The 14,198-nt window shown below is 35.2% G+C and overlaps 1 protein-coding gene across 6 annotated transcripts in view; it reads left to right on the top strand.

The window, feature by feature from the left end:
• The window catches only part of KIAA1109 (KIAA1109 ortholog), a 209,065-nt gene that overhangs the window by 95,018 nt on the left and 99,849 nt on the right, over positions 1 to 14,198 (top strand). For all 6 annotated transcript variants that reach the window (XM_032632288.1, XM_032632285.1, XM_032632284.1 and 3 more), the window contains 8 exons: positions 3,153 to 3,403; positions 6,043 to 6,301; positions 7,709 to 8,546; positions 10,997 to 11,067; positions 11,610 to 11,783; positions 12,262 to 12,382; positions 13,359 to 13,505; positions 13,894 to 14,021. In XM_032632288.1, the coding sequence (XP_032488179.1) occupies positions 3,153 to 3,403; positions 6,043 to 6,301; positions 7,709 to 8,546; positions 10,997 to 11,067; positions 11,610 to 11,783; positions 12,262 to 12,382; positions 13,359 to 13,505; positions 13,894 to 14,021 (1,989 nt within the window). The remainder of the gene's footprint in view (positions 1 to 3,152; positions 3,404 to 6,042; positions 6,302 to 7,708; positions 8,547 to 10,996; positions 11,068 to 11,609; positions 11,784 to 12,261; positions 12,383 to 13,358; positions 13,506 to 13,893; positions 14,022 to 14,198) is intronic.

Here is a 14,198-nt window from a genome sequence, read left to right as displayed (position 1 = left end):
GTGTGCATTAATACAGCCAAGGATGTAAATAGATTTTTCTGCAAATATCTATTCAAATATAGAGGAAAAATTAATACCTAACACATACTCATTTCACAAAATGTTTAAATATTTTCATCTATTAACTTTTCCCAAAGAACTGTTTTTCTAGTTAAAAGAAATCCCTTTGAGGTTTTTATTGGGATTACATTAATCTTTTAGGTTTATTTAAGATGTTGATATCTTGTAAATCTAAGTACGAAAACTCATGTGTGGAGCATATTGTTTAAAGAAACTTTGGTTTCTTTGTTAAATATTGCTCAGGAAGCCAGTGAGTATGAACCCAGTGCCTGTTCTGATAGGTCAGGTGGTAGTACAAGGTATTAGTGAAGCTCAGGAGGTGGCTTCATGTGATTTAGGGCCTCATTTAGGTTAGTTTCAGTGCTGTGGTTTGTTCAGAATTGTGAGGAGTTTGAGATCTTATCCTACTTACAAGCTGACAAATTATCCTGCCACAGTTTCCTGAGTGCTGCCAGAAGATATAAGAAACCTGGTGAGAGACAGAAGACTTTATTACTTACAGGAAAAGCGCTAGCCAGAGTCAAAAATGTTTGCATTGGTTCCCTGTGCCCTCCAAGTAGGATTGCCAGATAAAATACAGGAGGCACAGTTACAATTGTTTCAGATAAACAACAAATAACTTTTTAGTATAAGTACACCCCACATATTGCATAGGACAAACTTATTTTTATTTGTATTTTTATTTGCTAAACCTGGTACCCCTATCCTTGAGTCCCATGGGGGTGTCAGAAAAGACCCATGATGGATGTTTACACATAGTGGGATGCATTACAGAAGAGGCACACTGAGCTTAGGGATTCTACCTAAGAATAAAAATTCTACTTTTATAATAAGTGGAAGCAAGCCTGCTCTTTTCCAGGGTGAGACATTACCTCATCCCTTAAGGTTGCTTACTATCAGCACAGTCCTGAGAAATGGCCTGGTCAGAGCCTTGCATTCTTGGCATATCCAGCAAGAACAAGTAGGGCTGTTTAGGGCCCGTGGTGAATTGCTTCTCCCTACATGGTAGCTCATTGATCTTCTGCTTTGGCTGCCTTAGTGCATATTTGACTCCCAGGAGTTTTGGGGAGTAGGTGTATTCATTTCTGATAAAACTGGAAAAGTTACTGGACTCCCAGACCATTAGTTTCATTGGATTAGTATTTTTGAAAAGTATAGTTCCTAAACCACCAGCACCAAGGCCTCCTTGGAACTTGTTAGTAATCAGGCCTTCGCAGACTTCAATCAGTAACTCTGGAGGTGGAGCCTAGTTCTCCATATTTTAATAAGCCCTCCCGGTGATTCTAATGCAAGCTGAAGTTTGAGAACTAGCACATTGGTTTATATAAAGACAGGGAAGGGGAGCTTACATTTGTTGTGCAACTTCTGTATTCCAGATTTTGCATCAGGTGCTTTACATATGTTATACATATTTTTCCTTCTGTCTTCTCTAGATGGATATTCCTCTTCTAATTTGATATATTAATTTCTTCACTTCTAGCTTGACATATTTATTCCATCTTATTTTTCACATCTCAAATATTATTTTTTGAAAGGTTACGTGCATTTTCTTTGTCACAACACCCTGTTCTTTTCCTCAGAGCATTTACTGTAATTTATGATTAGATATTCTTATTTGTGGCCTGTCTTTGCCTCTGTTCTGTAAACTTCACACGGATAAGGCTATGTCATTTTTGCCTAGCACAATACAAGGCACACAGTAGATGTGTTCAGGAAATATAAATGAATGAATATAAAGTGAAAATGCAATACCTATTCTGTCTTCCTATGAGAGCCCTGAGGATCCAGTGAGATAATGCATGTGGAAATGCTTAGAAAAATGGACTGTTAATATGAGGTTTTATTAAAGTAAAAAAAAAAAAAAGGAATAAAGATATATTTCCCAGACTTATATAATATTTTTTAAGGAAGGGGAGTTAATAAATGCTGACAGTTTTCTGTGGGGGTCACTCACAGAGCTTGAAGAATTTTACAGACATTTTACAGAATTTTACAGACATCTTATTGTCTTAATTCTCAATACTTTATTCAGAGTCCTTATTACAAAATCATTACAATTTTTTTCCTAAAATATAGAATGGTGCATTATTTTGATTTTATTGAGAAATAATTTTTTACTTGCCCCATATTTATAACATTTTGGTGTACTAGAAATAGGCTCTGAAATGCTAAAGATAATAATCTATTAAGCATAATCTATACTAATAGTTTTATCTACTTAAATTTTTATTCATTTAAAAAAAAATTTATTTTTGGCTGCGTTGGGTCTTCGTTGCTGCGTGTGGGCTTTTCTTCGTTGCGGTGCACGGGCTTCTCATTGCAGTGGCTTCTCTTGTTGCAGATCACAGGCTCTAGGTGCGCGGGCTTCAGTAGTTGCAGCACACGGGCTCAGTAGTTGTGGCGCAAGGGCTTAGTTACTCCTCAGCATGTGGGATCTTCCCGGACCAGGGCTCGAACCCATGTCCCCTGCACTGGCAGGCAGATTCTTAACCACTGCACCACCACGGAAGTCCCTTGGCTATTTTTTAGATTAATGTTTAAATTTTTAGTTCTTTTGAGAATGCTTACTGCTGTCTTTAAACTGGATTTAAATGTCTAATTTTTATATATATGCTTCTTTTTTAGCTTTTTTTTTTTTTCGTGGTTCGCGGGCCTCTCACTGTTGTGGCCTCTCCCGTTGCGGAGCACTGGCTCCGAATGCGCAGGCTCAGCGGCTATGGCTCACGGGCCCAGCAGCTCCACGGCATGTGGGATCTTCCCGGACTGGGGCACGAACCCGTGTCCCCTGCATCGGCAGGCGGACTCTCAACTGCTGCGCCACCAGCGAAGCCCTAGCTCTTTGTTTTTTTTTTTTTTAACATGTGCTCTATTTCTCATTATTGTTCCTACCTATTTTCATCTCACCATGGTGAGACTTTTTTTTTTTAAGAAAGGCAAAATAACTAAAAAGATAGTCCATTGTAAAAACAAACTTCTTTAAAAAATATTAACTGTTATATTTAATTGATTATCTGCTCAAAAGTTTCTGATTTCTTAATGATTTTTTGTTATGTTGTTGTTCTTTTGTTTGTTTCATTTTGGGTTCTGTTTAGGTTGTGGTTTTTGTGGCCAGATGATACCCTGAAGAATAAGAGGTGTAGGAACAAGTGTGGTTGTCTTGGTGGCTGCAGATTCTTCGGCGGCACAGTAACTGGCCTAGATTTCTTCAGACTTGAAGAGTTGACACCTTCCAGTAGCTCTGCATTTTCAAGCACGAGTGCAGAGTCTGATATGTATTATGGACAGTCTCTGCTACAGCCTGGAGAACGGATCATTACTAAAGAAGTTCCCAAAATTGTAGATGGTAATGTGTTGTCACTTGTGTTAATCTTTTATTATCTTCATCCCTATGCCATTCTGAGAGAAGTTCAGTGTTACTTTGTTCAACTTAGTTTTTTGAGCAGTCTTACATGTAGGGTTTAGTATAATCTTTGTTTTGCAGGTGATTAACTCTAGCCAAATAAGACTAGTGAGTTTTTCAGAGTTGCACAAGGCAAAAGTAGATCTACTATTCAGATCTTCTGCTGTTAACATGGGTGATTTTTCCTAGCCCAACTTTTCTAAATATTTCCTTATGTATCATTATTTCCCTAGAATCCAGATTCCAGAAATATACTTAGGAATAGCTATGCTTTGAGGTAACGATTGTTTTACCAGCTTACTTTTATAGGAAAAACTTATCAATAGAAATATTTATACTATTGGCCCTCATTTTATCCACTACTTTTGCAAAATATTCTTCTTACTAAAACTGTACATGTCAAGAAGAGAAATTTGGTCTTAGAGCCTGTAGGATAACTTTGCAAATACATGAGTTTGATATGAACAGTGAATGGTGGCTTTAGGCATACTGGATTTATATTTATCTAGCATCTTTTCTCCAAAGACTTCAGAAATTCATTTTCCTTTGTGTTTCTTAGTTGTGTATTCCTACAATTAAGTGCAATACTTAACTGCTTAAGTTGCCATGCTGTCAAGAAGTGAAATGTAGAAAAGTCTTGACATCTCACCAGTATTTAGCTGTTTTTTCTTGATCCATTCAGAAACATTAACTTAGCTCTGCCTTTTGTCAGTAGACAAAGATAGAAAAGAAGTAGTTTTAACTTTAAGAATTTATTGGATTGATTTTCATGTGTAAGGAGCTCTTAGAGGAAAGAGCTAGACTACTACATATGCCAAATTCTTGTTTAAATGATATTTCACTGAATATTAATAAATGTGTACATGTTATTTTAAGATTACTTGACTTCAGCAGTTTTACTAGAATAAGAGTAGATTATCTTATAAAATCAGCAAACACCAAAACTTCTTGACATTTAAAGGTCAAGAAACATACGAAATAAAATTTACTTAGCTGTCTTCTTATAATATTACTTTATTTCTTTTGAATAATGTTTGTTTTTAAAGGTGTTCACAGGCATTTCTTATTTCATCCACAAACTACCATGTGAGTTCTTTATTTTCCCTGTATATGGTGAAGTAACTGAGGTCGTCACTGAGGCTGAGTTGCATGAAGTCAAAAAGTCATGTATATGGCTGAGCATAAACTAGAATTACAGTCATCGAAACCACTTTAGTTCTTTCCACCCTACTAGAGCTGGCACTATTTATAAAGTTGTTGTTTGATTTTCTGATCTGCAGATCAAAATTTAACTATCGCAAACTCAAGGAAGAAAATCTACAGGGAATTTACACATGGTATAAAAGGGAGAAAATAGCAATTTCTCTAACAGTAAACAAAAGAAACCTCATTTTAGTTCTTATACCGTGTAATAGGGTGTGTCTGTGTCTCCTAGTGATTTTCTCAGGAATGAGCTGTAATTGGTAAATTGCCATAAGTTTCTTGTGCAGGGAAGATTGGAATTAGTCCCTGTGTATTCCAGGAGCCACATATAGATGTACAGTGTCAGGATAGAATCAAGGAGGGCATATCGATGGAACTAAAGAATTTCCTTGGAAGGTCAATGAACACTAGTTTCCTATCACTTAGAAATGACTCAAACCCATTTTTCTTTTGACTTTTGTTGGATTTTTACATTTGTGGTGGTAGAAGCAAATAATATTACTTATACTGTAAGTTCTTAAGTCTTCTTACCGCTTAAGTTCCAACTAGAAGTGCCTTCTGCTTGGAGAGATGTTTTCTCCTACTAGTATGTTCTTCTTTCTTGAGTAGCACAAGGATGGCTGGAGGAGAGGGGAAGTAGGGCAGTAGTTATTTTTTGGATCTAAGCAGCTATAGAATTCTCCTTTTATCCCTCTCCACCCCCAATTTACATAACATATCACAGGGCTCTTATAAAAGACTGAGAAAATGTTCCACATTAAAGAAAACATGACAACTGAATGTAATAATATACAGACCTAGATTGGATCCTATACTGGAGAGGGCAGAAGTGCTTTAAAGGACATTATTGGGCCATTTGAGAAAATTGGAAAGCACGTGGTAGACTAGATAACAGTATGGTATAAACACCAAATATACCAAGTTGATAATTATACTGTGTTTTTGTATTATTCTTAGGAAATAAACCTTTAAGTTTAGGGTAAAAGCCTACTACATCTGCAAATTACTCTCAGATGGTTCCAAAAATATTATGTCTATTTATAAAAATAGAGTAAATGGGGGCAAAGTGTTTAAGATAGGTAATTTCGAGTAAAATATCTTTGATGGCTTGATTACCACTCTTGAAAGTTTTCTAAGTTGGAAAATTTTCATATAAATAGCTTAAAAAAAGAAAATTCACTGTGTATGGACTCTGGATTCATACTTATGTTGATATCTTTCTGTAGTGTTTAGCATATTGCTATGTGAAATTAGTTACTTGTGCTTTTTTTAAATGATTATATACCTAAAAACAGGGAATTGGATTAAGTTATCATATTTTTTCATAGACTGCTTTTGAAATTATTATGTTTATGTAACTCACTTTTTTGTTTGTTTAGGTAATGTGAATGGCATGAAGAGGAAAGAATGGGAAAACAAATCAGTGGGAATAGAAGTAGAGAGAAAAACTCAGCACCTTAGTCTTCAAGTACCATTACGATCTCATAGCTCATCCTCTTCTTCAGAAGAGAATAGCAGTTCTAGTGCTGCACAGCCTCTATTGGCTGGTGAAAAGGAAAGTCCCTCTTCTGTTGCCGATAATCATTTGGTTCAAAAAGAATTCTTGCATGGTACGAAAAGAGATGATGGCCAAGTGAGGTCAGTATTCAATTAGATTTAGAAACCTGATCGTAGGATTACAAGTGCTTAAAACTGTGGCAAGGAAAACTTCTCTCCTCTCAACTCACCTGTTGTAGAGAATTTTTTTCTCCTCCTGAACTTATTTTTAAATGTCCATTTGCTGTTGTTTTTCTGATTACAAAAGTAATACATATATATTCATTCCAGATGCTAGGAAAATACAGAAAAGTAAAAGAAAAATGAATATTTCTTGTCATCCCACCACTGAGAGTGAACCATTGTTAACATTTGGATATTATCCTTCCAGCGTGTTGAATATTTTTTGGTCCTTCTTTTGGCCCCTAGTTGATTACTTGCTTCTTTTTTTTTTTTTTTTTTTTTTTTGCAGTACACAGGCCTCTCACTCTTGTGGCCCCTCCAGTTGCGGAGCACAGGCTCCGGACGCACAGGCTTAGTGGCCATGGCTTACGGGCCCAGCTGCTCCGCGGCATGTGGGATCTTCCCAGACCGGGGCATGAACATGTGTCCCCTGCATCGGCAGGCAGACTCTCAACCACTGCGCCACCAGGGAAGCCCTGATTACTTGCTTCTTGAAATACACTTTCCTCTCGACTTGATAGCACATTTCAGATTTTCCTCCCATCTCCTTGGCTTTTCCTTCTCCATCTCTATTTCCAAGTCCTCCATTTTTTTTTCCCTCCCCTTCTTTCTCTTCCTGTTACAGCCTGCCATTTGTTAAATGTCATTATCCCTTAAGACTGTTATGTACCCTTTTCTCCACTGACTCTATACTGTTTCCCTAGGCAGTCTTAGTAACTGTTTGGCTTCAATTATGATCTGTAGCTAACATCTTATAAATGTTAAAAACTGCATCCAAAACCTTTGTCCCTATGAACCTAGCTACCTTCTTGGTGTTTCATGGAGGGCTCAAACTCAACATATTAAAAAATGATCTTGTGCCTATCATGTTCAACTTGTTGTGCCTCAGTAAACGGCACTAGTATATCAGTTGCTGAAGTCAGAAATATTGGGGTTATCTGTGACTTCTCCCTCTCTCATTTCCTCTCATTTAATCAAAGGCCCCTGGTATATTTTGTTACATAAACTTTTAAAGGATGTGGGAAAATAAACTTATAAATGCATTAGTGTTCATGGATTATGGATAGAAGATTATACTCTGGGTTTCTTTAAATTTTTATTGTGTTTTAAGTTGCCTCAATTTTTTTTTTTGGAACTCTGTGGAGTAGGAACATATATTGTACTGTTTTGCTACTTTGTATGGATATTTTATTGTAAAAGTTTACAACTTCCTTTATTTGTAAAATAAATGATTAATATATACAGAAAGGATTTTATAAGTACTTCTATTTATACTTAAATTATATGGTGTGCAGTAAATGTTAATAGTTTTTCTTTCTGTTTTAGCATTCCTACGGAAATTTCAGGAAATAGCCCTGTGTCTCCTAATACTCAGGATAAGTCAGTAGGTCAGTCTCCTCTGAGGTCTCCCTTGAAACGACAAGCCTCTGGATGTTCCACCCGACTTGGAAGTACCAAGAGCCTTACTGCTGCTTTTTATGGGGACAAGCAGCCTGTTACAGTTGGAGTCCAGTTTAGTAGTGATGTCTCCCGAAGTGATGAAAATGTACTAGACTCACCAAAGCAGAGAAGAAGTTTTGGTTCATTTCCATATACACCATCAGCAGACTCTAATTCATTTCATCAGTATCGATCAATGGATTCCAGCATGTCAATGGCTGATAGTGAAGCTTACTTTTCTGCAGCTGAAGAATTTGAGCCCATTAGCAGTGACGAAGGCCCTGGAACTTATCCAGGTAGAAAAAAGAAGAAAAAGCAAGCCCAGCAGATTGACTACAGTAGGGGTTCCATATATCACAGTGTAGAAGGACCACTTACTGGCCATGGAGAAAGCATTCAGGATCCTCGGACTCTGCCATTCAAAACTCATCCTTCCCAGGCTTCCTTTGTTTCTGCATTAGGGGGAGAGGATGATGTTATAGAGCATCTGTATGTTGTAGAAAGTGAGAAAACAGTAGAGAGCGAACAGATTACTTCTCAGCAACCTGTGATGAATTGCTATCAGACTTACCTTACACAATTCCAAGTAATTAATTGGTCAGTGAAGCATCCAACCAACAAAAGAACCTCTAAGTCCTCATTGCATCGCCCCCTCGATCTGGATACACCAACCAGTGAAGAAAGCTCATCATCATTTGAACAGCTTTCTGTTCCAACTTTTAAGGTAGAAGCCAAATCATTAATTTCCACTGATAAATTTATGTAGGAAAATTGATTTTTAAGATATTTAAAAAATTATTCTCTCAGTCATTTTGCTGCTTTTCTTAAAGATAAAATTCCTGAAGTCATGGCTTCATGTACGACAGTAGGCCTCAGGTTTATTGATTAGTATTATAAATTTAAGCATATAAAATTAAGGAATAGTTTCAGATTTGATCGTCAGAGTATTAACAATTAACGTATAGTCTGTGTCAACATTATATTCTAAGATTAGGATCATGTCTCTGTGAATTCATATTTTCTGTGTCTTAAAAGTAAAATTTTGAAATAGTTTTTAATTGTTGGTGTTCTATTATATTAATCCTTAACTGCTTCTATGCAAATCCAGTTCTGTACACTTGGTATTTGAGATCTTATAATTTAGTATTAATTAATTATTGTCCATTTCTGTAATGTATTCTGTAAATAGCTTTTTTTTTTAGGAAGGCTAAAAATAGGTCAAAATTAATTTAGTGATAATATCCAATATGAAGACATTTTTATAAAATTATAAATTTATAAGAGAACTTTTTATGATTTTAAAGACCAAAATTGGGCTTCCCTGGTGGCGCAGTGGTTGAGAGTCCGCCTGCCAATGCAGGGGATGCGGGTTCGTGCCCCGGTCTGGGAAGATCCCACATGTTGCGGAGCGGCTGGGCCCATGAGCCATGGCTGCTGAGCCTGCGCGTCTGGAGCCTGTGCTCCGCAACAGGAGAGGCCACAACAGTGAGAGGCCTGCGTACTGCAAAAAAAAAAAAAAAAAAAAATTAGTGTCTTAAAGACCAAAATTGAGCATATAAAATCTTATAGAACTGATTAACAATTTAAAAATCTCAGGTGGTATATACTAACATGTACATATATAATTGTTTGAAGTGTCTAAATGTTAATATTCTCATATTATATTCAGATATTTATTATATACTACTGTGTGTTAGTCATTTGATGTTCAATGGTGAGGGAAACAGACATGGGGCTTATAGTTTAGGGTGAGAGACGGGCAGTAAATAGATAAATGGATAAGTACAGTATATGATTATAAATTCAGAAGTGTTATGAAGATAAAGGATGCTGGGATAGAGAATAATGGGGAGTGGGGCTGCCTAGCTTGTATTGACATGAAAGGTCAATCACAGGAGGTAATATTTAAACTGAAACTTAAAGGATGAGGAGGAATTGAGGAAGGGAAGACTTAGGGGCACTATATACTATATTCAGGGCACAGGCATCGGCCTTGCTGAAGTTCTAAAGTGGGAAAGAAGTCAGTGTGCATGAGACATAGTGAGTTAGCAGAGAGCTTTGCACATGGTGAGGTTAGAGACCTGAACAAAGGCGAGGCCATTAAGGACCTGTAGACCAGGGTATCAGTAATTAGAATTTTAATTTCACTGGGAAATTCATGAGAGCTTTAAGGAAATGTGATGTGATCTCATGTACTTTGGCTACTAAGTGGAACAGAATTGTCATTATGCAAGGAGGAGTTGGGGTGATCACCTAGGAGGCTGTCGCAGCAGCCTGTGCAAGAGATGATGGGCTTGGACCTAGTGATGGAAATGTGATAAGTGGAGTGAAATATCCTTAGAGATAAATGCATTTGAGTCACAAAATTTTGATTTTAAGGTTGTGCCCATTTCTTATCTTGCCTAAGATAAGTTACCCATGCCAACATTTTAAAATGTTCTCTTTATTCCATGTGAAAATATGTTGGTAAATGAATGTTCCAGTATAAAACTGAATTGCACTTGCTCTGAAAAATAGAGGTTAGAATTGCTGTGAGAAGTTAGAATTATTGTAGTATTTTCAATAAATCTAGTTTGATTAGGCAGTCACATCTCTGGAGAAAATAAGTCAAGGAATTCATATCTTTAAACAACTTCAAAAATAGAACATAAGAAAGTTATTTTTCTTCATTAAATCTAAATAACAAGCTAGCATTTAAAGGGGTTTAGTTTGGTTATTCAAGTGCATTATTTATTTTATTTGTTATCTTTTATGGATATAAAATACAATCTAGCTTTTCCTATAATTTAATGTTACTCTGGGATTCTTTCCCACTTAAAAGTTGATTGTGCTACAAGACTCTAAAATTAGCTTTTTCTAAGAAAAGCACAATTTAAAGAGGAACTATGGAGGAAAGACATTTGAAGCACTTGCTTTTAAGCTTTAATTGTATAGTCTACTCTTGCTGAATCCTCACAGCCCTACTCTGTCATTTTTCTGAATAATTAGAAAATGAAATTACCAGTTGAATATTTCCTGTGATTTTTTTCAATTTGTTAAGTATTTATATCATACATATCAAAATCACATTAACAAGGTAATTTGGATAGTCACAAGTATCAGTTTATAGCATAAAATTACAGAATAATTAATATTAAAATTCTAGTCTATAAGTAATGTTTTATATTATTCTAGGTTATCAAACAAGGGCTCACAGCTAACTCTTTACTAGACAGAGGAATGCAGCTTTCAGGATCAACTTCAAAGTAAGTAAAAATTATATACTTTTGAAGTTTAAAGTCAGTCTTTCTTGATTATGAGATACAGAGAGTTGGTTCTGAGGAATAACCACTCTTTACTTGACTGTAGTCTTTATTTTTTGAATAAATTGACCCAAATAATTCAACTCTGTTGTCTTTCATGGCTTTGCCTACATGTATAAGTAGTCAGTAACATTTCTTTTAGACATACTATGCAAACCATAACTTGGCATATTAAAATTGGGAACTAACAAGAATTCAGTATTATAATTTTCATATTTTGGTAGAGCCCTGCCAAGTAAATATATCAAATTTTTTTTTATCATTTGATGTATTAACCATCTTTGATCAATTTGCATTTTACTGCCTCATTTGTCTTGTCCTTGAAGAGCATTTGCGACATATAATATCTAGTCCAATTTCATGAAATTTTTAGTTGAAATAAGTATAAGTTTAAGGGTCACTCATCTTAAGGAAGCTCCAACTTCTATTTTTTTCATATATATACTGGTCTTTTTAATATATACTTTGCTTGTTAAATTGTATAGTACACCATATACTCCTCTGGAAAAGAAAGCTGTTGATAACACAGATGATGAAACATTAACGGAAGAGTGGACCTTGGATCAACCAGTCTCTCAGACCAGAACAACAGCCATAGTTGAAGTAAAAGGAACCGTTGATATTGTTCTGACTCCCCTAGTGGCTGAAGCTTTAGACAGGTATTAATTTTGTCTAAAACTACAACTACTATTTTATAAAATAATAAGTGTATGTGATATAGTATTTTCATGAAAAAGAACGATGATGGCTATTTTGATTGAATAAAAATGAAAATATATTTTAAAAAGACTATGTTTCAGTTATCATTTGTTAGTTTTTCAGCCTAAATAATTATATATTGCAATATTATGATGTTATATTACATTGTATTTTCTACTTTTTGCCTTTGGGCTGATAAGCATAAAATTTATCAAATACCCAGGAACTAATTATTAAGTTTGATATTCTTACTACTGTCTGGTTAATGAAGGTATAAAGAGGAAATAATATATTGTTTGTCCTGCAAGGAGATATAGTCTATCTAGGGAGACAAAACTAAGATGAATAAAATCTAGAATGGAACATAATGGGATAGATTAGATAAACTAGATCATAAGTGATATTAAAATGTTTCATAGACTATTTTTCTTCCCTCAGGTATATTGAAGCCATGGTTCATTGTGCTAGTACTAGACATCCAGCTACAATTGTGGATGATCTACATGTCAAAGTCCTCAGGGAAGCTGTCCAAAATAGCAAGACTACCTTCTCAGAAAATGTAAGAACCTTTTGTTCAGTGAGTGTGGCAAATTGAGTATTCTTCACAGGTGCATAATATCCAACCTTGAAAAAAATTTGAATATACTAAAATTTTATTAGTCATTTAAATTGGAATACGTGAACATTTCTAAATAATCTTTATATGTCATTGGCTCCATAAGAGACAGCATGAGAGGAGTAAAATATTTTTTAAAATGTAGCATTATTTTTTCTTTTATTTTGGAAGTAGTTTAATTCTAAGCCTTTCCTAAAGAGCTTTGGTCCTGAGTGAATGAGTATTGTTTAGGAGTGGTACATTCATTTACTAAGAAAGCAAATCTGCATATTATTTTGGCTTTCCTCTGTGATTAGATAACTTGTATCTTAATAGTTTTGAGGTTATTTTTGTTCACCTCGGTGAATCAAGTCACTCACTGTCTTCTGGTGTGCGATATTTTACTTAACACTGTGGTCCTAGTCACAAAGCCAGTTTCTTAGCAGTCATATCCTGGTGATTAATCCTCATCTAGTGATTGTCCACTTGACTTTCAGTTGTATCTGAGTCGCATTTGGACTACGGACCAGAGGCAAGGTGAAAGTAAAGCTGATTGTTTTTAGTGATCCAGTTATTCAAGATATATTGGCATTTCATGTGATAGGTAGTTTGGCTAGAGGAGTACAAATCAAAAAAGAAATTTGAAAATATTCCCAGCCAACAAGGAGCTAATTATCAGAAACCAAATATGTTCTCAAGTACATGTTTTTATGTAGGCTGATTTTGCTTTATTTTGTATCACTTCTCTCAACACTGGGGCTGCCAGTCTATTTTCTAGCTTTTCTAAGGTTTGGACTTTAAGCCTGGGAATGCTAAACCAGATGGCAGCTGGTACCTAGATGGGTATAAAGGAGCACAGTGAATAACAAGTTGCTGTTGTAGATGATATGGAAATTACGAAAGGTCTGTGAAATAATAATTCCGCTTTCAATCTTTTTAGCTATCTTCCAAACAGGATGTTAGAGGAACAAAAACTGAACATTCTACCATAGGAATGACTAACCAAGGACAAGCACAGACAAATCTTACAATGAAGCAAGATAATGTAACAATTAAAGGTCTTCAGGCTAATGTTAGCATACCAAAGGTAAAAATTTAATATTTAAACAAGTTTTCCTGAAAGAGAATATTTTGGTGGTTTTTATCCTTTGTATTTACTAAACTGAATGGTGGTAGAATAGATTGTAATATCAAAAATATATATTTTATTTCCTTGATGATCTAATGTAACATTTAATGTAATGTAAATAGTTTACTTAAGCAGAATGTTGGGTAATATTTACTAAAATAATTCACATTGATCCAGTAAGAATTTAATTATTATTTTATGAGAGTTTATAAGCTTCTCCTTCATTACTCTCATACACATAGATATGCCATTCCTAATGGTAGTTTTTCATTTTCCTATATATCTTATGTTTAAGTGATAACTTTTTACTTTTCAACTCTGAATTATGTGACATTTTGTGTGTTAGGTGAACTTATGTTTGTTACAAGCCTCAGTGGAAGAATCTCCGAGTACAGCTCCTAGTAGAAGTGTGACTCATGTTTCCTTAGTAGCACTGTGTTTTGACAGAATTGCTACACAAGTTCGTATGAACAGGTAAGAAAGAGTTTATTAATTTGAGCCATGACTATCTTGCTGGATGTAAAAGCAAGCTTTAACCATCCTTTTAATACATTTCGGAAAATTCTAATGTTAAAACTCAGAACTGGTATTGGAATTTCAAATCTCACTTTAAGATTAGCAAAGTAGGTTTTAAAAAGTTTGTACTGTTTT

The sequence above is a fragment of the Phocoena sinus genome, chromosome 5 (genome assembly GCF_008692025.1).
Source record: "Phocoena sinus isolate mPhoSin1 chromosome 5, mPhoSin1.pri, whole genome shotgun sequence".
In the NCBI taxonomy this organism is placed as follows: Eukaryota; Metazoa; Chordata; class Mammalia; order Artiodactyla; family Phocoenidae; genus Phocoena; species Phocoena sinus.
This window is presented reverse-complemented; position numbering and strand designations above follow the sequence as displayed.